At 38.4% G+C, this 24,230-nt stretch overlaps 1 protein-coding gene across 1 annotated transcript in view; it reads right to left on the bottom strand.

Moving 5' to 3' along the window:
• Positions 1–24,230, bottom strand: part of TMEM131 (transmembrane protein 131) — an 87,143-nt gene that overhangs the window by 44,288 nt on the left and 18,625 nt on the right. The window contains exons 2-7 of the mRNA XM_015850938.2: positions 18,684–18,745; positions 11,686–11,726; positions 6,933–7,001; positions 2,382–2,505; positions 1,328–1,444; positions 80–202 (exon numbers count right to left, since the gene is read on the bottom strand). Coding sequence (XP_015706424.1) covers positions 80–202; positions 1,328–1,444; positions 2,382–2,505; positions 6,933–7,001; positions 11,686–11,726; positions 18,684–18,745 — 536 coding nt within the window. The remainder of the gene's footprint in view (positions 1–79; positions 203–1,327; positions 1,445–2,381; positions 2,506–6,932; positions 7,002–11,685; positions 11,727–18,683; positions 18,746–24,230) is intronic.

The raw sequence follows: 24,230 nt of genomic DNA, 5'->3' as shown, positions 1-24,230 counted from the left end.
AGATTTACGAAATACCAAAATCAATAAAATTTCAGACTAATTTCATAAATGAAAGAGCATTTAATGCTCTTAGGCTCACCTGCAAAGGTTCACTGTGAGGGTTATGTATATTTATTATAGGAGAAAAACTGCTATTTACAGGAACTCGTGCCCCAATAAAGGGGCGCAAACGATAGGGGTTTGATACTCCAATGCCAAACACCTAGGACAGAAGAAGAAAAAAACAAGCCTAAGAGCTGTATATAATTGCTGCAGCATTTAATAAACATGCAGTTTTTAACAGTCTACCAAATATTCTTTTTAATTAATTAATATATTTCTCACTGAGCATTTAAAATTAACATCATGCTAAAGCGCTGAAAATTGGTTTCCTTTACAGAAAACAAGTATTTCTAATAGCCACTACTTAATTACACTGACATGTTTAGATCACAGGACATCAAAATAACATCTTTATTCTGATACCCTGAAATACTAAATACGAGCTAAAGGTTAAAAAGGTATTAAATCCTTTAATAAGCTTATGTAACAAAGTATCTACACAGGAAAGGTTTTTGTTCTTTTCAAAATGTTGAAATGTAAGAGCTAGATTCCCTTAACATGAGGATTTCCTGACAGTGACCCTTCAGTACAAGGGTGCTACAGGAAAGAAGGGGACTATGGTCATAGAACATGGGGAAGTGGCTTTAAGCTCAATAGAGTAGATTTGGGTCAGATACAAGGAAAAAGCCTATTACAGTGAGGGTGGTAAGGCACTGGAACAGGTTGCCTAGGGATGTGGTTGATATCCTGTCCCTGGAGACTTTCAAGGCAATGCTGGATCAGGCCCTGGGCAACCTGATCTAGCTATGGTGTCCCTGTTCATGGTCATGGCATGGGAGTTGGGTAAGATGGTCTTCAGAGGTCCCTTCCAACTTTAAGGACTTCATAATGCTCTCATTTTTCAGCTTCTCTCACCTGTACAGTTTATCTTTTTGAATCTCAAGTAAATGGACTTTTTTTTTTCTTTTTGCCAATATAATGAATGAAATTGCCTTATCATTGGTTCAGATGAACAAAGAACAAAAGAATAAATTGGATCATTGCAATGAGACACTAACACATACAGAAAACCCCACATAATTTCCAGTGATCTGGCTTACATTACATTACTGGCCTATAGATATTTACGTTAATGTAATTGCATTACACCAAGCAGCTTGGGTGGAAGGTTCTTTAACTTGTCTGGAAAAACACTCTTGTGTGGTTATACACGTAGTAATAAATATAGCCAAAAGGCTGATTCACGCTTTACAACTTTTCAGATTGTTCTCTCCACTTATCTTACCTGATAAGTAAATACCCCATGGTTGGAAGTGTTAATAAATAAAGTGTTCTCTACATTTCCCACTACTCTTGCGAGGAAAACTACATCAAAGGATGTATTGCCTCCTGGAAGAATTTTCTGGGGAAAAAAAACAAGGCAAGCAGAAGAAAAAGCAGGTTTATTGAGGTCATCACACATTGCAGATAAACACTTTCTGTGCTACAGAATATGTTCATTTGTTCTTTATTGAACACTGAAGTTAGAAAGTCTACAATAGACTTGGAGAAATGCATACAGATGTGTAATAAGATAATTAAAACATTATTTTACAGCTACTGTATATTGAAAAATTATATTCAACCATATTTTTAGGCTAAACTGTAAATTCAGAATTCACCATTATGTAGAAATACATTGGACTAAGCTTACTGAACACAGGAGAAAGGCAATTACAGCAGAACTTTGAAAAGTGAGAAAAGGCTGCTTTATAGTCAGCTTTTCTAAAGTAAGAACTTTTTTATTGTTTGTTGGACTGCGCTAAACCACACATCCTATGCACAAAACTGAAACTAGAGGACTATATCTTACGGTAACTTGGTTAAGAGTTAAACCTACTGACACCTTGCTTTTCAGCTTACAAGTTTCTTATGATATGACTGCAATAGTTACACTGAATTGGAGTGACTGCTTCAGACTAATACCTCTTCACTGAATCTACTGTTTTCACCAGACTCTAAGAACAAACTCATACCTGTGCATATGCTCTGAAGTATAGAACACTTAATGGTCACATGAGCAAAGCTATCTGCTGCTAGTGGCAGTATATACTTACACCCTAGTTAGAATTCCTAAGAGATACTTAGCTGCTTCTTTTCTAGTAGGGTTTGCATATGACTCAATACTCAGTTCAAATTTTTTGGTAACTGATTTGAGATCAAGAACTGAGGTATCTTAATATTTTTAGGTATATAATTATAAATAAATAGCTCACTTAAGGAAGCAGTGCTGGGCAGGAATCAAGCTCACATACAGAAAACAAAGATAAAGCTCATTTTGAAAAAGCAGAATAACTTACCCTATTTTGAAAAAATGAGGCATGAAAATGCGATGTTGTAGCAGATATTGATACTAGTGTAATTGTTTCTTCTGAGCTAGGGTTATGTAGGTAAACTTTCTCCATTTTTGGCATTCCAACTGGCCTGTGGAAAAGAGAAGAAAACATTTTAAACTGTTAAGATTTCAAGCAAACAGAACAATGGGTTTTGTCCCCTTAAGCTAAATAGGTACATATAGCATCTGGAACACTGACAATAAAACTTCTCTCGTGTGTTTAAGTAATATATGTATAACTCTACCTTAAATAAAGGCAAACTTTACATTTTTTTTTCCTTGATATTTGTTTACTTATTACTTCTTATGAAGGCTTACTTAACATTGCATTATCCCATAACTCGGTACATAACAAGAAAGATAAGCTATTTTCACAATCAGAAGTAGTAAAATGGTCTATTCTTATGCTAGAGCATCTCAGTATTCCTCTTCCTTCAAACTCGCCTTCAATGACATCAGTATATATGGACTCAAGTATTTTATCTGCTTGGTAACTGAACACAGATGAGCTTCTATAAGCCAGCAATTTATCAGTGAATTCATTACTTAGAGCAAGTCTCCATGCCTTCAACAAACACTTTGTAGACCATTTTGATTTTGTAACAGCACCTCTAATATTTTGCATTGCTCGGACACTGCTTTCCTTGTACACACTAACCCTGATGTTAGCCAAATTTAGGGAAATATGACAAATTTTACCTTTTTTTCCCCTCTCTTGTGAGAAGTGGTAAAATTCAGGTAAAACAATGTGCACCAGACACCTTTAACAAACATACATCCCAGACAACAATCAACTAAGAGATACTCTCCAGGCTGTGATTTATCTAGCCACAGTAATCTGCACAAGTACAGTGCTTGCTGGTGCCAAATTGTACAGAATTTCCTGAAGCAGTCACAACTAATATTCCCCACTGCAATAACATGGCATAGATTCACACTTTCAGGCAAACAGGAATTGTCAAAACATGCAAGATTTTGCTCCTCATCTTTTGTCCCTGTCCACCTACACTGATAAAAAGCAGATACTAAAATGTGGATGAGGAGATGATAATTACCAAGGGTGATGTGCCTGTTCCAGTGGGTAAATAAGCCTGTGTTGATGCATCATTTTTACTGTTACAACTCAACTCTTTCCAGTATCTGAGTTACTATCTCCAGTACATCATAAGCACATGTTTGTAATGGAGTTCATTTCAGCTCTAGAGATAAAGAAGCATACTCTTAACTAAAGGAAAGCAGTTTCTGCAAGGAGTCAGGAAAACAAATCCTCGAGCTATTGGCTCAAACTCACAAAATTATTAAAGCACTCACTACAAAGCAAACAGAGATTGAGAAACTGTCCTTTTAAAAGAATAATTACTTTTTTTTTTCTTACTGCATATAGTTGAGATGCTTTCATTTATGAAAAAGAAAAAAAAAAAAAAAGCTGGCTTGATTTATAAAACGATGCCAGTATATAAGTAAAAGCCCAAGAATGTAAACTCAGCAGATGAATTATTCCACCACCTCCTGTTCTCTTCAGCAAGACTGGAGAGAGTACAGAAATCACCCAACAGCTTTCCACTTATATTAGGAAATACTGGGAGTTACCTACAGGAATGCTTTCTGTAACCCACTCTTAGAAAACGTACAAGCTCCTTACATGAACTCGGGTTAAACGTGAGGAACTTTTTTCTCCAAAAGAGTGTTCAGGTGCTGGAATGGGCTGCCCAGGGAATAGATGGAGTCACTGACCCTGGAGGCATTCAAGAAACATTTAGATGTTGTACTGAGGGACATGGTTTAGTGGAAAATATTGGTGATAGGTGGACAGTTGGACTGGATGATCTTGGAGGTCTTTTCCAAACTTGGTGATTCTATGATGAAAGTTCCTGATATTCAAGAGTACAGGATCAGTGACTAAAGGGCTGAGTGACCCGAGCGAGATACTTCACTAACTGAAGTAACTGAAACCAGAAGTTTCAGAATGTAAACTTGTCTAATTAACCAGGAAAAGCAAAACAAACAAAAACCAGAAGGGATCATGCACAAGTCTATTGGCCAATTGTTTATCTGCTTCCAGATTTCAATGTTTTTCTCTTGTTTGTTATTCATTACTTTTGTTTGTTTTTAAACAAATCAAGAACATTTTCATATTAAACCTGACAAGAAGTTTGTGTCCACATAGCTTGAAAAACACAGCAAATGTCACATTTTAAGTTAGGAATCAGATCCTGCAACACATCATACTTCTTCCAAACAGTTAGCAAAACCCTGTGTACAAAACAGTACTAGCACAGACACAACCAATAGTGGCACCAGCTGTAATGTGAATGAAGTTAGAAGTGCAATAAAAGATTATTTGCTTTGGTAGCACTTCTATAAGCAAACAAAAACAGAGGTGCATCTAAACTAAATGCCAACGTACTGTCAACTGCTTCTTACTCCAATAGAAGTAAACATTTCATTTTGCAAGAAAAAAAAATCCCGCAATCTCAACCTCATGCATTTCAAGTTTATAAAACATGCAGTATAAATGCTTGGCTGCACATTGTAGGTACCTTGTAGGTGTAAGTCCCTGCACCCTTAATAAATATATTATTGAAAAGCAGAAACAAGAAGAGAATGAAAAGTACACTCCATCTAGACAGACCACCTGCAACAGCTCAAATATGAAGATGCATCCCAAACATGGGAAGCTTTACAGACAGTGACCATCCTGCCAAACAACTTCTGGGCAATCACCTTTCAAAGTTATGGAAGACTACCCAATGATGACTGTTTTAACATTAAAAATAAAAGAGAGAGAAAAAAAGGTTCCCATATTAAAAAATGAGCGATAATCCATTTAGTCTAGGCAGTTTCTTGGATCGCTGATCTGAAAGAACCTGCCCTGGTCCCACCCCATTCCCAGAGGCTTAAAGTATACCAAGAACATTTTAGATCTTTGAAGCCAAGATTTGCATATCCTAACATAGAGCACACATTTCTTGTGATAAGTCTGAGATTATTTGGACTGTCTTCAAAGCGGTAGAATACTGCATTATTTTATATTAAAGCAGCATTACAAAACCAACTCATATAATAGAAGCTTGCAACCACTGTAATCTCACCTGCAGGTAGAGCACAATGAAGCGTGTCTACAGGACTTTATTTAGCAACTGAATCCCAGTTTTGATTTTATAGGATCCCTAGGTAGTACAGACTTCCACTAATATCGTAGATATTTAATTTGGCATGATTTTGAAAGATCTCATTAAATCCAAACAGCAGTTGCAGACTAAAAATATCACATGAAGAATGGGTTACCTTATGACTGAAATTAAATATTGCAACTTCCTTCAGCCTAGAAATGATACATGTCGATGTCTCTGCATCAATATGACCTTTGAACAAGCTTGTTCTACTAAATGCTACCTATTAACAAAACACCTTAAGTACAACTCCTATTCAGAAACTAAATGTGTATTTTAGAACTTTTCTATTATCAACTCAAAAAGAAATGACAAAGTGAATACAAAAAACTGCCTAATTTAAAAGGCAAAAAGACAAAAGACTAAGTATGAATTGCTTTACTACCAAAGGTGCATGGTATATACAGTTTATTCAGACCATAAAGTTGAATTGCTCACCACTTCTCCAAGTCTGTTCACCTCTATTTAAATGCCTAAGGGTAGATTTTAAATCTAACACTAGGGCTCCATATCAAAACTTTTTATAAAACTGTTTTTCACAACTTACTCTAAGTCTTGATAAATTAGAAGATTATTTCTGCCTGAGGATATTATCTAAATTACAACAGCTAAATTAAGGATAACAGACTTTTAGATTAAAATTTTTTAAAAAAGCAACAACCCACAATGATCCAAGTTTTGACACACACATACAGGTTCCCTGTGTTAAAAAATAAAAGTCAGCAATCCCCGAGATCTATATTTATTGTACAAAACACCTCATGCTTCTCCTAAGTAGTTGATTTGCACTATTTTAATGGTACACTAGATCTATACTATTTTGGTGCTGACACGAAGCTCTGTAAAAATGAGGCATCTCCAGATACCTTCACTACACAGTGACACCGACTTTCTTTTTTTTTGGATAAGGACTATTTCTAGAAAGCCACTCTTAGTAACTAATACACAATTACAGCTCATCCTCCTTCAGAAACAAGTATACGCTGTACACAGGTCTCACCTTGCACATCTGTAATTACTACCACTATGTTTAGCCTTTCCTATGAACAAGGAGTATGAAATACTGTTCGTAGTCCATGGATCCCCTGTAAATGAAACATCCAGCAGCACTGGATGAAGATGGGGGAAGTTTCTCACAAGCATTGCTGCACTAAGGCACACTTGGACTGTTTTCTCTCCTCTGTTGAACTGCTAACAAGAATGTTTGAAATGTCATCACTTCAGTTTACATTGTCCTGAAGTATGAGTCAGGCACTGAAGCTGCTCTCTGTACACCAAGCTGTCCTTCGCTCTTCAAAGTTCTTCAGATTTAAGTGAGCTTAATAGAAGACTTATCAACTTACTGTTCATGGAAATCCAGCATTGGTGGCTCGAACCGCAGAGGTCGGCAATTACCCCGATATAGGGATACACTGCAAGAAAAATTAAAATTCTGTAAAATATATATTTTTTACCTCCTTCCATCTTGAATTAACCTATCCACTAACACAAATAACAGCATATCTAATTCAGTGGAAGAAACACAGCTTAACTATCTTGTCCACAGTTTTAGCAGTTTTCCAAGGAAGTCTACGCAGAAGTACAGATATTGGAAGCAGACATAATTGAAACTCATCATCAATAATGAGAAGAAAAGTATGTGTTGCAGTAAGCTACGTAAGTTTGTATCGTCTTTCATAGCAATATCCAAACATTCTCTCAGAAGACCTGACAAATACATGAAAGTACACACCATGAGTTTCTCTCACCACAACTGTAGTAGCTCATAACCATCCTGATCCCATTTGCTGGTACTGATGCCACATGGGAGAAACCAGCCCACATTTTTGCTGTTAGAATTCTCTTAATCACCAAGCTACAGTAACTTTGGCATAGAAACATTCTCACCTGCACTAACCTCCTGCTGCTAACTGAGAGAGTACTATTAGACAAAGGCTAACATTTAAAGACCACTCAAACCATCCAGAGGTAAAGACCACAAGGTATCAGAAACCACCTTCTGGTAATGTTTATTTTTATTTTTTACCCAAACTGTCACAGTCAGAGAACAGAATCAATAACCCACAACGTAAGTTAGAACAAAGAATACAAAGCAAATTAATTGACTGAAACATTTTCTTGTTGAGAATGAAATGACTGTGTCAGCACTCACATCTCTGTACGTCAGCAGCACTTTATCTTGGGCTGAGTAAAATTCACATTCATGCAACGAACACAAAGCAGGGAGACAGTAATGGAAGGAAAGGCTAAACAGTGGCTCTAGATCAATGGTTTTCTTTTTTCTTTAAATACCAATAGTAAAATGGCAGTCTTCTTTCAGATCCTGTTTAAGACTTGGTTTCAATTTCAGACTCCTAAAGACCAAAACATAACCGGGCACCCTGGCTAAAGAGGGATGCTCCAGTGGCCAACGGGGCAGAACTACCCAATCTACTTTTAGTAAAGGGTAAAAATAAATAAATAAATAAAAAGCAAAAAAAAACCCAAAACAAAACACTTTAACAAACTCACTGTCTATTATATTAAAAAAAAAAATCCAAACACAAACAAACCAAAAACTCTTAGTTATTCACTTCAGTACTCTACAACTGTACCTGCCCATTTCAAGTACAATGCATGTGTAAGAGACCTATTCATGTTATGAGCTGATTTATAGCTCTACACATCTAGATGTTGAAGCATCTTCAATACTACTTAAGAGCTTAGCTCTTAAAAATTCCCTTATTCCAAGATCAAGTGTCATACAGACTACTTTGGTCACACACACACATAAATCTGAAAACAGTAACAATTCAAGTCCCAGTGGTAGGAAGAACTGAATTCAAGGCTACAGAAAGCAACAATTCTTGCTACTATTGTGCTGCTGTGCCTCACTGGAGCAGTCAGATACGAGCTAAAACCAAACCTCACACAACATGCACTCTGCAAAACCAGAGTTACAGACAATTAAGTTGGAAATTCATCATAGTATTGAAATTTTGACAGGATAAAACAAGTTCTGAACCCATCTTCAAAGCGATCACCTCCCTTCTTCAAAGCTTATTGTCCAATTTAAAATTAAAAAAATTGTAGCACATTTTTAAACTAAAAATGGCAAAGCCCACACATCTCTATTGTCAAGATAATTGTAATACTGAACTGGAAATACTTACTTTTCTTCTCAAGTGATTGTTAAAACAGTTCTTCCTATAATACACTGTAATTTCTCCCAGTTTTGAACCCTTGAAAGGTGAGCCACGTAGCATTTCTGTTTTTATCAGTAAAAGAACATAACCATCCCTTTCATGTAAAAGGAACTGACTTTTAAATGTTATCTGAAATATTTAGAGAATTTATAGAAATGATAGTGAAGATCTTTACTACAAAATGCATTAAAGAGTCTATTCATCCAAATTGGACAATCAGGATATAAACAGCTCTTCACATACTTGAAAAGTTCAAGTATCACTTGATTTCGCACAGATTTTTTAAGAAGATTAGAGTTTGGTAAAGGCAGCTCCATCATAACAAACATCAACTGTAACAACAGTAACATATGGAATAAGGAGCGAACAATACTGAAATCTAAAACATTGCCTATTGAAAGGCTCAATTCGCAGCAGACTTGTAGAATGATCACAACGCGTGCTCTGCTGGACACTTGCTCACAGGAGGCTGGATACACCCATGGGTAGGGCAACTTTACATTGTAATGACATTTAAGTTAATAATTATACATGCATGTAGAGCTCTAGGCTTCCCAGACTTGCATCAGAACTTATGCATTTTTCTTTCCCTGCCCCTTCAAGTTTTCTAATTGTCAAGGTGAAGAACATGAAAACATGCAACTGAATGAGAAAGATCTACTACATCTGCCAGCAAGCAAGCTCCAGTAGACCAAGAATTAACCAGAAGTCATCTGCATCTATGAAGTTTTAGGAAAGACTTGTACCTGTACTTGACTTGAGGACAATCCCTATGCTTCTACCCTTCTGCAAGAATTCCTGACTCTAAAAGTGAAACTTCAGACTGAACTACATGCAATCCTGGACACAATCATTGCCCTCATTTTACCATGCACTTTGTCATCAGTACGAGAGAACATTTTTCTCAAGTACTTAAGTAACTACTTTATTAGTAGAACATAAACAGATGCAAACATACTACAAAACACGATCCACAGAAGTGCAATTTAAAGTCCCAATAAAGTTATTCTCAGAAGCAATTATGAAGATGCTTAATTTGATATATGCATTGATATATGCATGGGAAGACGGATGTCCACCAGCGTCAAGACAATATCCAACTATTTAAGGACATATCAAATCATGTTTTAAAGAAATTCTGCTGCTTATTGCAGCATGCTAAGCATTCCATTTTCCATCATCCATGCACACTTCTGCATTTGGAGACGGACAATGTGCTTGTCACATAAAGCATTTAAAGAGTTCTGCAAAGTTTGGTATTAACTGTCTTTCCGTATTCTCCCTTTACTGTTCTGGGATTCCTGGAGGGTGCCTGTGCTCTGTGGAATCTTATCTGTAGCATCTTTAATTGCTACTGTGGAAAACTCAGATCTAAGGATTATATCTACATATATTTTTCCCATATGACTTTAACATTTGTATAAAGGATTTTGCTTCCTTTCCTGAGCCATAAATCAACAATATAAAGAAATAAAGAGCATAAAAGTGTCAAATGGAAAGAGATCTCAGTACTTTAGTAACACTTCAACTTTCAGAAAGCCACTACTGTTATTTCTGTTACCACAAAATAAAATGAAAATGTCTCCAAAATTAGCCTTATTAATTTCTAAAGTGACACAGACAATAACAAAACAAAAATTAAGTGACTCGTTCATTTATTCGTTCCCATTTATTGTTAAAAAGCAGATCAAAGAATTGAATAAATCACATAGATAGGGAAAAAATCTGCAAGCTATACAAATAAGGGTATATTACAGTCACTCATAAACACAATGATAGACAAGTCATCTAAAAAAGTTAAGCATGTGGATAAGACAATCAGTTTCTAGCAATGCCATTTTACATAATCACCTAGAAGGAAATAGGCATGAAAAACCAGCAGCCACAAAGCCAAGGAAAGAAACAGGAAGCAAATCGGGTATTTACTTTGTAATACATCACTGAAAGGTTTGCAGTGCAGGTCCTTATGTTTTACTGCATTGTGACTGAACACCAAATAAGCCACTGATATGAAGTAGAACGTGCTGTATATTTCATAGAATACCTTAAGTCAGAAGGGATGCAACAAGAATAATTGAATCCTGGCTCCACACAAGACTATCCCAAAATCAAGCCCTATGTCTGACAGCGGTGGTCAAACAGCCCTTGAACTCCAACACTCGGGGCCATGCCCACCGCCCTGTGGTGCAGCCCCTTTCCCTGACCCCCAGCTGCCCCTCCCCTGGCACAGCTCCATGCCGTTCCCTCGGGCCCTGTCGCTGTCACACAGAGCAGAGCTCAGCGCTGCCCCTCCACACCCTGTGAGGAGCTGCAGCCGCCATCAGGCCTCCCCTGTTCTGCTCTGCGCTGGGCACACCTCACTCAACTCTTTGAAGTTCCATCATTATTCCTCAATCCATGTTTGCACACTTGCAGTCTGACTGACACACTGCAGCACTTACATGTACAGCACAAAGTGGAAAGTTTAGAGCCTTCACAGATAAGAAATAAACAGGCAGAAGTCATGAATGGCATAGAGAAGCCTTCAGTGCTGAGGGGGAGTGGGTGAGGAGAAGAAGCAGGGGAGGGAAAGCAACAAAAGTTTTCAAGTTTTACACAGCATGACTAGACTACACTTCCTTAATTAAAAAGCAAATGAAAGGTGGTAGAACACAAGTTTGACAAAATTCACATTACCATAATATACAAACTGGCTCAAGCTTCATATTAAACTACGCAGTAATTGCCTTATTTCAATATATAATATTAACTCTTCTTGTTTACATTATCAAAGTAAAGATAAAATGGATTAAGTTTCACCCGACATGAAAAACCTGCTGCATCCTCACGTACTCTTGCGCATTTTCATGTTCACATTTTCATGCATTAACAATCTCACGATAGGATATTAAACCTTTAGAAAACCGCTTACCTTTTCTGTTGATATGAACTGAGGCCTATAGTTGTCTCAGTCTGTAAAATAAAGAAATAAATAAATTGAAGAGACTGACAGCATTGTATTTCCTGTGAGGGCAAAAAAGTCATCATCTGTAACAAGCTACTGATCACATTTGAACAATAAAAGAGGAAGTTCTTATTCAGGGGAGAAAACGTGTATCAGCCTTTTTTTATAATTAATTACTTGAACAATTTAAGCCATCAACTTCTACCGAAAGTCCACTTGGCTCCAAATAAGAAGTGAAGACAGTTGAAATGGTAGGGGTTGCTGTAAACTGTGAGACGAGCAGTAGCTTAAAGCTGAGAAGAAGAGAAGGTAATATTGTAAGGAACAAAAAACTACCAGAGACATGAGAAATTACAAAGAAAAGCATGTAGAACAAGTATCAGTCAAGCAATAATCTGACGTGTTATTCAACAAATTAGAAAACAAAGAACATTATAACTTCTATTTAATTAGGAAACTTTATCTCCTTGCCTGCTAACAATCTCTGAGCCTCTGTTATACTCAGACCTTTACTATCCCTCTTCTGGATTACAGTTAATCATCTGAAAAGAAGGAGGTAATGCTGCCTAAGAAATTCAAACTAGTTTGCTCTTAAGAATCACAGAATCAGAGAATGACCCGGGTTGGAAGGGACCTCAAGGATCATGTAGTTCCAACCCCCCTGCCTGGCAGGGCCACCAAACATACACATTTACTAGATCAGGTTGCCCAGGGCCCCGTCCAACCTGGTCTTGAACACCTCCAAGGACGGGGCATCCACAACCTCCCTGGGCAGCCTGTTCCAGGGCCTAACCACTCTCCTAGTAAGTCCCAGTCAAGAAGGCTCTGCATGGAATGTCCTCTGACACATTCAGACATTTGCATTTTTTGAAATCCTGTTTTGATCTTGGATTTGAGGAACGGATTTAGGATTTCAGTTCTTCTCTTAAAAGCATCTCAAGACCAAGATCAAGAATTGTCATCTTCTCTGAGTTCCTTACCCCTGCCCTTGACAGTGCAACATCACTACAATCAAATACAATCTTCCTTTCAGTAATTGATTTTTTCGTTAGAAAATCATAACTAAGACACATCATTAAATTACCAGCAGTTACCTGACAAATGACAGAGCCAACAGGTTCAAATCCTGTGACAATCAAAATAGTTGCTACCAACACTGTCTCATCCTTGACAACTAGCATTGGCTCTAGCAAGAGAGCACATTAGCACATTTTAAGCTATTTGGTAGGAAAAGTTGTTTGTTACCTACTCTTTTAAACAGTGTGACTAGCAGTCAACATGCCCTACTATTAGCTTTGGTGTAAGACCCTACTTAGACAACTTAAACAGAAAGCAGTGGAGATCAAACTTAACTCCAGAAAACACAGGAACAAACAGAAATATACATCAATTAACCATAGCTGAACTACTGCACAGCTAGAGCTGTTGGGATTCAAATTCTCTGGGTGATCCTACACATAAGTTTACTCTCCTGCCTTCTGTAGCAGTGAAAATATTAATCTAATGTCTGTATGTTGAGTTTAAAATCACAAATCACTTTGGTAAGTTCTAAAAACAAAGTAAAAAAAGACTTGCTTATGAAGAAAAGCCTGTTTGTGGTTACAGGTATCTGTTAAACACAAAGCAAAATGACAAATCAAGTGGCCTTTGGAAGGTTTGAAATCAGGGTCAATCAAGAGCAAGGAGACAGCATAGGAACTTCAGCGGCTCATTAGCTCAACCATAGCATCATGGAACTAAACCAAAAATAAATCTCATGTGGCAGTTTCTATAATTATCACTCATTTTTTATTACATGTCAGCCTTCATAGTCTCACAGTAAACAAAGACACTTAAGTGTGTTCGGTTACATGTTTTAAATTACTTTTACTTGACCATCAAGCAGGATTATAGACTTATGGTGTTTTCCGGTGTGACCACATCACTTCTCCAATTATCAATTGGACACCAAGAACTAAAAAGTGTGTACTGATCAATCTGCAGTATTAAATGTGGGTTTTGCTGAATATCAATGATTTATCAGGCAAAGAGAACTAAAAATTAAGCTTTTTAATAAATATAGGCTATTATTTTCCATGGTAGAGTATATATCAGGACTCACAGGAAAACTTCATTACAACTTTTCTGTACAGAGATACTACAAATAACATACTACCTTGCAATTGCAAGATTGATACAGAAAAAAATCCCAACCAATACCTTTATTAATATCTCACCAGTTTGTTATAACAGCTAGTCTTTATTTTTTGGTAAGAGGTCACATTACCTAACACTACATTCAGTTATCTAAACATAGGCCTCAGATGCCACTTGAGATCAGCGCTCTATGGCAACGTGACTGCTTGCAAACTGTCTCTCCTCTGTCCCGTGCCACATCTGCCAGGTCCACGGAGAAGTCCTTGATAGTCCAAAGCTTCTCAAAAAGCACTGGTTACTCATGTCTAGACAACTCAGTTAAAGCACTAGTGTCTTAAACAGGGTTAAAAAAGAATGAAAGGGGCTAGGTAGGGGGGAAGGAACAGAAAAGAACTCTTAAGACATGAGGATTCTTGGCACCAAGTACATTTCTCAAACATTATTGAAATTCTCAACAACCAAAACGTTCTGTATTTCTACACTCTTCTGGTTGTCACCTTCTATAAACATTCTAAATATTATTTTATACTGCAGCGAGTTCCCCACTTGTAGAAAAGTTAAGTGCCGTTAGCAACAAGATGTTGAGAGAGCTACAAAACAGATATATGGATGTCTACTTCAGTCTTCACTGCTACATTCATCTTCAACTCTATGTTAAGATGGAGGATAATTAAAATAAGCAAAATTAATGATTAATACCTTGCTTGAGGTAATGAAAAAAAAGACTGCTGTAATCTGGGAGGTAGCTGAAAGTGAACTGAGTCATTCTTGCTACACACTTTCATGACACAAACTCACATAAGGAAACAAAAACATCAGTTGACTTCAGCTGATGCAACATACGCTGTGGACTCAGGCTTTGCAACAGTCACCTACTCCTGGGCATCAATTAATGATTCCAAACCCTGGGGGTGGCAATTCTTCCTGCACAAGAAGCAACTTCAGCTTTTAAGGAGCAGAGGGACTTGAGCAGCTCATAAGCAATAGCAAAGATGTGAGATAATACCTTACACACTGTAAAGGAGTTCTAAAGACCAAACCCCTATTCTGAGCTCCAGTTTGTGCAAGTCACAGGATCACAGAATGACCTGGGTTGGAAGGGACCTCAAGGATCATGAAGCTCCAACCCACCCTGCCTGGCAGGGCCACCAAAATTCCATGTTTACTAGATCAGGATGCCCAGGGCCCCATCCAACCTGGCCTTGAAAAAGTCACTCACAGCTTTGTGCTACTAAGTACTAAACGCCTCCAAAGACAGCAACTCCAACTTTTATAAGTAACCTGATTCAGCGTTTGATTACCCACGGGTTGTTTTTTTTCCTTACATTATTCTGTAATTTCCCATGCTGCAATCTGCATCCAGTACCTCTCAACCTTCCACAGTGCATAGTGTAAAGTCTATTCCATCAACTGAATGCTGCCCTTGTGAGAAAGGGAAATCATATCCCTTATCTGGCCTCACTTTTGTTCACACCGATCAGTAGGTAGTTGGCCTTCTTCACTAACAGGGCACAAGGCCAACATTTTTCTCTTCAGCTTGTTGTCTACCAAGACCCCCCAGATCTTTTCTGCTGTGCTTCTTTCTAGCCAGCCGATGCCCACGCAGCCATGTTGCATGGACTTACTCTGTCCCAAGCACAAGTCCCTTTCAGCAGAAGCCTTGCCCTTCCCAACTACTTCGTCCAACTTGGCAGCACCTACAAACTCAGTGAGAGTGCTCTCCTCCCCGTCATCCTGACTGATGAAGACATAAGGCCATATTGACCTTGATATCACATGTAGCTGATTGCCACGTGAACTTTGTACTGTAGATTACACCCATACAGGTCAATGGCTCAGGCAATTTTCCACATGCTTTTCTGTCCACTTAAGTGGTTTGTATCTTAGCAGTTTATAACATGAATATTAATAGCTATAAATACATGAAATACGAATATGGCTGCAGATCATGTCAAAACCATTTTTAAGTCAACAAACAATACAAAAATTTGAGGTAACAGAAAACACTTCTCAACTTCATGCCCTGAAGCAAGTTACAGCTGACACTTCTGTAAAGATACTCCTAAATTTCCCATGCCATAAAAAATGAAGTACAGATCATGCAGATAATACTAAAATTCCTTCAGCTAGAGATAGTAATGCTTATTTCCATGCATGTAACACAATCCTTTAGCATTCAGTTTTCTCACTGTAAAGCCACTGCAGGTGGCTTTAAGCTTCCCTTATTTGATTTTAAGGTTGGTTATATTTCTTCTTACCAGCATCTGTGACTAACAGTTTACAGTAGTTTCCCAAAGACAGCAAATACAAATTACCTATATACAAACTCACAGTTCACTATATCTATTCCAATGTTTCTTTAACAGCAATAAATAGCAGTAAAAAAAGCAAACAAACTAGGAGTTAACCTGTAGAAAAGCACTTCACACACTTAAGATTAACACCACATGAGAAAACATTACGATTAAAGTATTTCACATTAGAAAATTCGACTGAAATCTGTAGGACTAGGCTACTTAAGGAATAGTAGTACATCAGAAGTACTTTCCAGACACTTAGTCTGAATGGAAGATCACCAACTGTATTGTGCTGGAAACATGAGATATTTATGGCAAGAGCTCTCCTGATAAATAGGCTGACCTGGGAAACAGTGAAGCAAAAGCAAATGAAAACTAGTCTGAAACACTGGTTTCAAATATAAAACTGTGAAACGTAGTTTAAATCCATAGGCTGAAGTAACAGATATATTCAGATATAAACCTTTAATTTAAGCGCATATGCTAAGGAATAAATTTCCCACTCGCTCTGTTAAGACAGAGGGAAAAGTTATATGGTGGAGTATCATGTTCACCTCAAATGTTCAGTTTTGGACCCCTCATTACAAGAAGGACATGGAGATGCTGGAGCACATCCAGAGGAGAACAATGAAACTGGCAAAGAGACTAGAAAACAAAACAGATGAAGAGCAGCTGAGAGAACTGGGGCTGTTTAGTCTGGAGAAGGGGAGGCTGACAGCAGATCTTGTTGCTTTCTATAACTACTTGAAAGGAGGTTGCAGAGAAGAGGGTGTCAGTCTCTTTTCTCAGGTGACAAGTGATAGGATGTGAGGAAACAGCCTCAAGTTGTGCCAGGGGAGGTTTAGATTGGATATCAGAAAGAATTTTTTAACAGAAAGGGTGGTTAGCTGTTGGAATGGGCTACCCAGGGAAGTGATGGAGTCATGGAGGTATTCAAGAGACATGGTCATGGCTCTATGGGACGTGGTTTAGTAACAGAACTCAGTAGGTCACATCAGCCGTTGAACTTGGTGGTCTTGAAGGTCTTTTCCAACCTAAGTGATTCTGTGATTCCACGTGGAGCACTTTCTAACCCACACACGGAAAGCCTAAACCCAGAAGTAGAGCCTTTACTACAGTTATCTACTAACATCAATTTATAACGTTTCCTCTGTGATTTTATTTTGCAATTCATTTACTTACATATGTAAGGATTTGTGCTCTTTCACAAGATACAAATTTGTTTTTGCAACAGTGTATCTGCTCTGTTTTTTTAATTGCACTGAGTAGTCACAAGAGGTCACCATATAAAAATCGACAGTAAATAAATTGTAAGCTAGAACAAACATGCTGGATCACTCTGATTAAAAGGAACTGGCTTTAATTATGTAAGTATTTTTATCTTAAGAGTGAAAAGTTCTTAATATCGTAATATCTAACAAATAAACCAATTATTTTTAAAATACAGCAAGAGACAATATTTTTAATAATTCAGCAATATATTAAGAAAAGAAGCAGACAAACACAACCCAAAGATCACAGAGCAACACCCAGAAGTGTCTGACTATGTCCCACCATCATGTTTGAACTACTCTTTCACTGTCACATCTTGTAACAACATCAGAACAATTAACAACCAATTTGTGGAGTGGTTTTTTTTCCCCACTCTTATTTTATCAACTATTGAGGTGTCTCACAGTAGTACCATTATTTCCTATTCCTGAGAGCTACAGAAGTAGTCTTTCAAGGAAAGGCTGGGTGTTGAGGGACATGGTTTAGTGGGAGCTATTAGTAATAGGTGAACGGTTGGACTGGATGATCTTTTAGGTCTTTTCCAACCTTGGTGATTCTATGATTATAAGCAGAGTGCTAAAGTAAATGAATAGCTTTAAAATCAGTAATGTTGGTTCTAATTAGTTAAAAGGAGTCCTAAAATGTAGATATCTGAACTCATTATATGGAAAGCTTCCACTGTTTTAGTCTGTATGTCAATAAATAAGCTACATACGTAACTAATATGGGAATGCGTTTAATACATGACAAACAACTGTTTAACTAGAAATGTGCTTTTTGGTGTTTCTGTTTGTCTTTCTGTTTGTTTTTTAAACTGCAACCTTTTCAATTATTTAGATCATTGTGAGGGAACTTATCCTTGTAGAGTATGACTTTAAAACTTGTAACATAATTCTTATGTTAAAGATCAAGAAGAAAAAACAACTTAGGAAGGTAGGCAGAAGCGGGGGAAACCTTCATATATCTAAAACAAATAATTGTACAGTGAGCCCAGAACTAAATACCCTTCACATCTGTAGACTCTACCAGACTAAACAGGAGGAAGAAATTGTAAAGCAAACACTGCATTGGTATCTAACAAAGCTGAACAGTCACCTGACAAGTGTTCTAACTGTTTAAACAATTATTTGCTTTTTTCTCTCATCTTCTCTCTTTCCCCTCACCTACCACAGCTAACAACGTGGTGAGTTTCAGAAAGCAGCTATCAAAAATGAGATGATGCAACACCATTAATTCAGATAATTGACTCTGAGTACATACCTGCAATAGGTCTCCTTCATCAAAACGTAGCATTTCTATTATGCCATCCGACTGGATGAAAGCTGTGGAGAAAGACAAAAAATTAAGGTCACTTAACAGCAAAACACTTTGTTATTAATAAGAGCAATGTACATCTAAAATTTGCAGTACCTTGTGTTATAGATAGAGCCATGACTACCCAAAGTAACAATTGAGAGTTTAACAAAACAGCAAATACAAGTCTGTGATGCTAATTACCCTCAGAGCTCCTAGATGTTCATTCTGATAAGCAACATACTTTGCACATTAATCTTCCGGCATGAAAGTTAACAATCTATTGTAAGTTCCCCAAAAAGACAGGTTGTACCAAGCTAAGTCGCTATTTTAACTGTATGAATTATTGTGTAGCTAGACAAGCTCAATGCACTGAAGCCCATGGAAAATTCTGACACTTACAAATGGAATTTCAGTTTAATCTGGAAAATCTTGTTCACACTGTTTTCTAATCCTCATCGTGACTCTCCAACTTGATCTTAACATCACAGAATTTGAAACAGCTTAGAAATGTTTGGATTGAGACGTTCCATATGGTTAAAATCAATGAGAAGTTCATTCCTCAGTCACAAATAGGATACACAAAAACAACACAAGTCTTTGAGATAAAATACAGCCATAACCTCAAACCAGAAAACTGAAACAACACAAAACCTCCATACTGTTGTATCTCCCAGTTTGAAGGTCAGTGTTCCAATAAATACTATTATTTTAAGGTCACAAACAATGCCACTTCCCTCAGATGTTTTAGAAATAAGAGGAACATGCATTACTTTCAAGTGCTACCTAACATAGCCGTGTTTACACATGCAGTTCATCCAGCTCCCCCCACATTCAGATAGACTCTCCTGAAAGACACACCATTCCTATGTTTTGCCTTCTTACTATCGAAAATGAAAGTTAACCTAAAACAAAGACTGCCAGCGTCATCTCTGTTCTTCTCTAAAGCAAAACAAAACCCCACTCCCCTCCAAAAAACATCACACATTGTGCATTTATTTCTCAGGCCACTGTGCTTCAGAATTCCGAAGTTCAGTGCCACAGGGAAGGAGGCTCAGGCTGTGAAGGAGATGCATGTTCTGCTGCACACTGACCGTGGCATGAGCAGTTCTAGTCATCACATCAGCAATAGCTTACAATTTTGCATGTGTTATTACCTTAATGAGTTTCAGAACAAACAAAAGGCATCCTCAAGCTAAGAGCAGGGGTTCTGACAACCTTTTACACAGAAGACTTAGAACATTGGACACAAACAAAACCAAAAAAAAAAAGCCATGGGAACAAAACATTTTAATAGCTGTTACAGTATCAAGGTCCAGCATTCAACAAGGTCTGGGCTTTGAAAACTTAAATTACTATAGCAAATCTATCGGCTTAAAGATTAACTTTAGACATAAAGAACAAGGGGATTCTTGTATTACGTACTGTCAGTTGAATGGACAAGGCATTTAACTTGTTTAATTTTGCCTTAAAACCACTCAAAATCTATATGAGAACTGCAGCACAAGAAGAAAAAAAACGAAGCTCTGACATGTTAAGAACTGAAGCGCAATAGTTAATCAAAACTTCAGAAAAATGCCTTGCCTACCCTCAGTGCAAAAAACCCAAGCTACGAACTAACTGATTCAGAGGAAAGAAATAGCATCTTTTAACTAGAGAGAAATCCAGAATGAAATGATGCTTACTAGTGCATTTCACTGAAATAAAGTTTAACAACAGTTCCATAAAACAATTCACCTATGAGAGCGCTTCTTTCCTAATAAAGAAAAGGCATTATACTTGCGAGGCTGAGCTATTTGGCACTCCTATTATAGGGTTGTTGGTTTTTTTTAGCTACAACCAGAAAACAGCTTTTAATATCCATAATCTATCATCAACCAGTGAAATCCAAAAAGGTACTTTTTCAAATGGACATTGTTGCATCAAATTCATTATATTTTCTTGCAGTTTCCCCTCCTCCCCTATCCCCCAGTTTAAATACCATGCACACAAAGAGCAGAGGAACATCAGTTCTTCTGTAATGGTAACATACACAGAAGCTCACAGAATCTGTGTGATTGAAATGGTTTTAAGTTAAAAGATTTAGGTTGGATGTTCGGGGGAAGTTCTTCACTAGGAGAGTGGTTAGGCCCTGGAACAGGCTGCCCAGGGAGGTTGTGGATGCCCCGTCCTTGGAGGTGTTCAAGACCAGGTTGGACGGGGCCCTGGGCANAACCTGATCTAGTAAATGTGTATGTTTGGTGGCCCTGCCAGGCAGGGGGGTTGGAACTACATGATCCTTGAGGTCCCTTCCAACCCAGGTCATTCTGTGATTCTGTGATCTAGTCCAAGTCTGATGCTCGAGCAGCCTGACTTCAAGCAGCCTTTCTGCAAACCCCAAAGACTTTCTCAGTCACTTCACAGTTACTTCATCTTTGCTCTACCTTCTGAACAAAGCAACAGATGTTACAGAACATTCTGAGCAGGTGACACAGTTAAATAGAAGCGCTATTCATCACGGGATCGTTTAGAAAATGTTTTCAGAGAGCAGGTGACAGTTAGTGCCAGGTGAAGTCAGCTGCACTGCAAAGCTTGGCTGCTGGCCATTTCACAGCAGTTGCTTCTGAAACCAGCTCACGAAGATGTTTCTGTGGTTATACCTTTTACTTTGGTTTAGGCTGCCTTTCAAACCTCTGTATCTTATCAGTGATTTCATCAAAGCAAGGAAATGACAAGTTGAATACCCCAACTTGACAAGATGAAAGCTTGTTTTTGCAACCGACTCCTCAGACTCTCAACTCAGGATGAAGCACCGAGTCGCCTCATTCAAATGAAGCAAAACGATATTATTTTATAAAAGCTCCACTGGCGAGTTGTAAGGAATCACCCAAATTCCTATATGTGTGTAGCTCTCAAACTGCCCGATACAGCCCAGAGAGAGGACAAAGGCTCCTTCAAAGCGAAATGCAGGCACTGCTTCCTTCTCAGTATTCACCCATTCCAGAATTAGAAGCAGTTGCTCACTATTGCACTGGCAGTACCTAAGCTAAGCAAGTGCACAAGCTTCTGCAGCGTGAGTCCAAAAATAATCTTCTCTGTCCTTCCATTCAAGTCATGTATGTCACCAATGGAGGTTATTACCAATGCCAAAAGACTCTGTAAGCAATTAAGTGTGAGATCACTTGGTCATGCTTTACTCGGTGAACCATTCCCCCCATGCTATAGAGGAAGATGACTGCTTCTGCAAAGTCCCTGACAATTTCTTCTGGAACAACTCCTTCTCAAAGCCTGCACCAATACCATTACACTCCATAATCAGCCTAATACTGTATCACAGAATCACAGAATTGTAGGGGTTGGAAGGGACCTCTAGAGATCATCGAGTCCAACCCCCCTGCCAAAGCAGGCTCCCTACACCACGTCACACAGGTAGGCGTCCAGGCGGGTCTTGAATATCTCCAGAGAAGGAGACTCCACCACCTCCCTGGGCAGCCTGTTCCAGTGCCTCACTGCTCTCCCTGTGAAGAACTTCTTACTAATATCTAATTTAAACCTACTTTCCCGCACTTTTTGAACATGATGAGATTTGCATAGGCCCACAGAATCACAGAGTCGTAGGGGTTGGAAGGGACCTCTAGAGATCACCGAGTCCAACCCCCTGCCAAAGCAGGCTCCCTACACCACGTCACACAGGTTAGGTGTCCAGGCATAGCCAGTCTCTAACACATCAGCAAGCACACTTCCATACTGTGGAACAACCATCTGCAGCAGGTGAAGAACTGCTGGCTGTGCCATTTCACTCACCCCCACCACTTGCCTGGCAGCTGCTCTGAGACTGGCACAACATGACTTCCAGGGTAGGAAGCATTTCAGCTGTCCCAGCATGATCGACCACTGCACAAATCAGCAGCCAAGAAGCCAAATTACGCATCAGGAAAATTATTTCTTCCTGAGCCTACAGGCAAGTGAAGCCCTGAAGCCTGCTTATAATAGTTATTAGTCAAACTTCAAGTGTTACTAACACGTTTAGGGTCCACAGAGGAAAAGGATGAAGATTCAAATCCACGGATTTCAAGGCCAAAAGAATCATCGTCTCCTCTTTTCCTTCCCAACGTATTTTCTTCTAGTTGGATGCAGATCACTCCCAACAGACAGTCGTTATCCTTCCAAGCACCCCAAAGAAGCCGATTTGCCAGATTCATGCAAATTCCCTATACTATTCCCGGTGGCGCAGTGGTAGGAATGCCGCGTTGCAACACTGGAGGCCCTGGGTTTGAATCCCCCCGTGGCGCAAGTGGTAGAAGTGCCGCTCTGCTACACAAAGCCTCGAATCCCGGGGGTTGGACTCGATGATCTCTAAGGTCCCTTCCAACCCGCACAAGACTGTGAGACTATCAGTCACCCTCACTACCAGGATATTACATGATTGCGGGGTCAAATTCATTCAGCTTCCAGGCTGCATATTCCATTCTCTTCTTTTCAAACAATTTGTCAGTACTGACAGAAGTGATATAAGCAACAGCAAATGCTAAAAATACTGGGTTTTATTTTCTGCTTTCACTGTGCCACCTTTAAATGTGGGGCATTTTTAAGCCTTCCATAAGTCTGTAAAAAAATTCATACTTAAAAAAAAGGCAGAACACAGCTGTAATCCTAACCCTCCTCCCCCCCTCCAAACCACAGCTTTCTTTAACAATAAAAGCACACGCTATACAGACGTTATTACCAGTAGATTCCCACATTTTGTTCTTTTCAACAGTTTACAGTGTTAGGGGCTACACAAATACCAAATATAAGAGAACAGGAAATATCACCTAAGCCAAAGTAGATAGGGAATTCAAGTTCTTCAAAGCTTCAATGCCATCTTCTCACAAGTTAATATACAAGTAGCTAGCAGACACATTTTCCTTAGACACATTTTAATTGTTTCTGGTTTGTGCATTTTGTATTTCAGCTTTAACTAAGAAAAGCACAGGCCTATAAAGCATCAAGTAACAAGAGCAACTTGAAATCCCACGCTTCTCCAAAGTAATCTGGAACGTCGTACTGAAATCATGTTAGTCACCATCAATCTTTAGGCAGGCCTGAACTACATGCAAGAGAATAAATTTGCATGTAATGCGAGACCACTGAATATGCCAAGACTCTCCGTGCGTAACGATAAAAAACATTCTCCATGGTTCAGAGGTTACGAGGCAGCTTCTGGCTGAGAGCTGATTTTTTAAGGTGGTTTTGCATGTTTTTTTTTCCCTTTCTTTTGGATACTGACAACTACCTTGTTGCAATGGAAGGAATTCCTATATTCTGACACATTGATTTGTAAAAAAACAGTATTCCCAAACACTGCTTAGTTCTGTAACAGTTTCTTCACATTGTGCCTTCATTTATTTTTATGTTAATTACCATCATCTGTGCTCTTACGTGCTTTTAAGCAGCATTTTTCTCCATTAATTCTTGTCTTAACCCATTTTCTGATCTTTTATAGGCTGTATTTATAGAATCTGGTATCATCTACTCTGTGAATATTCTCCCAGA

The sequence above is a fragment of the Coturnix japonica genome, chromosome 1 (assembly GCF_001577835.2).
Source record: "Coturnix japonica isolate 7356 chromosome 1, Coturnix japonica 2.1, whole genome shotgun sequence".
NCBI classification, from domain to species: domain Eukaryota; kingdom Metazoa; phylum Chordata; class Aves; order Galliformes; family Phasianidae; genus Coturnix; species Coturnix japonica.
The sequence above is the reverse complement of the archived record's forward strand: the minus strand, read 5'-3'. Positions and strand labels throughout refer to the sequence as shown.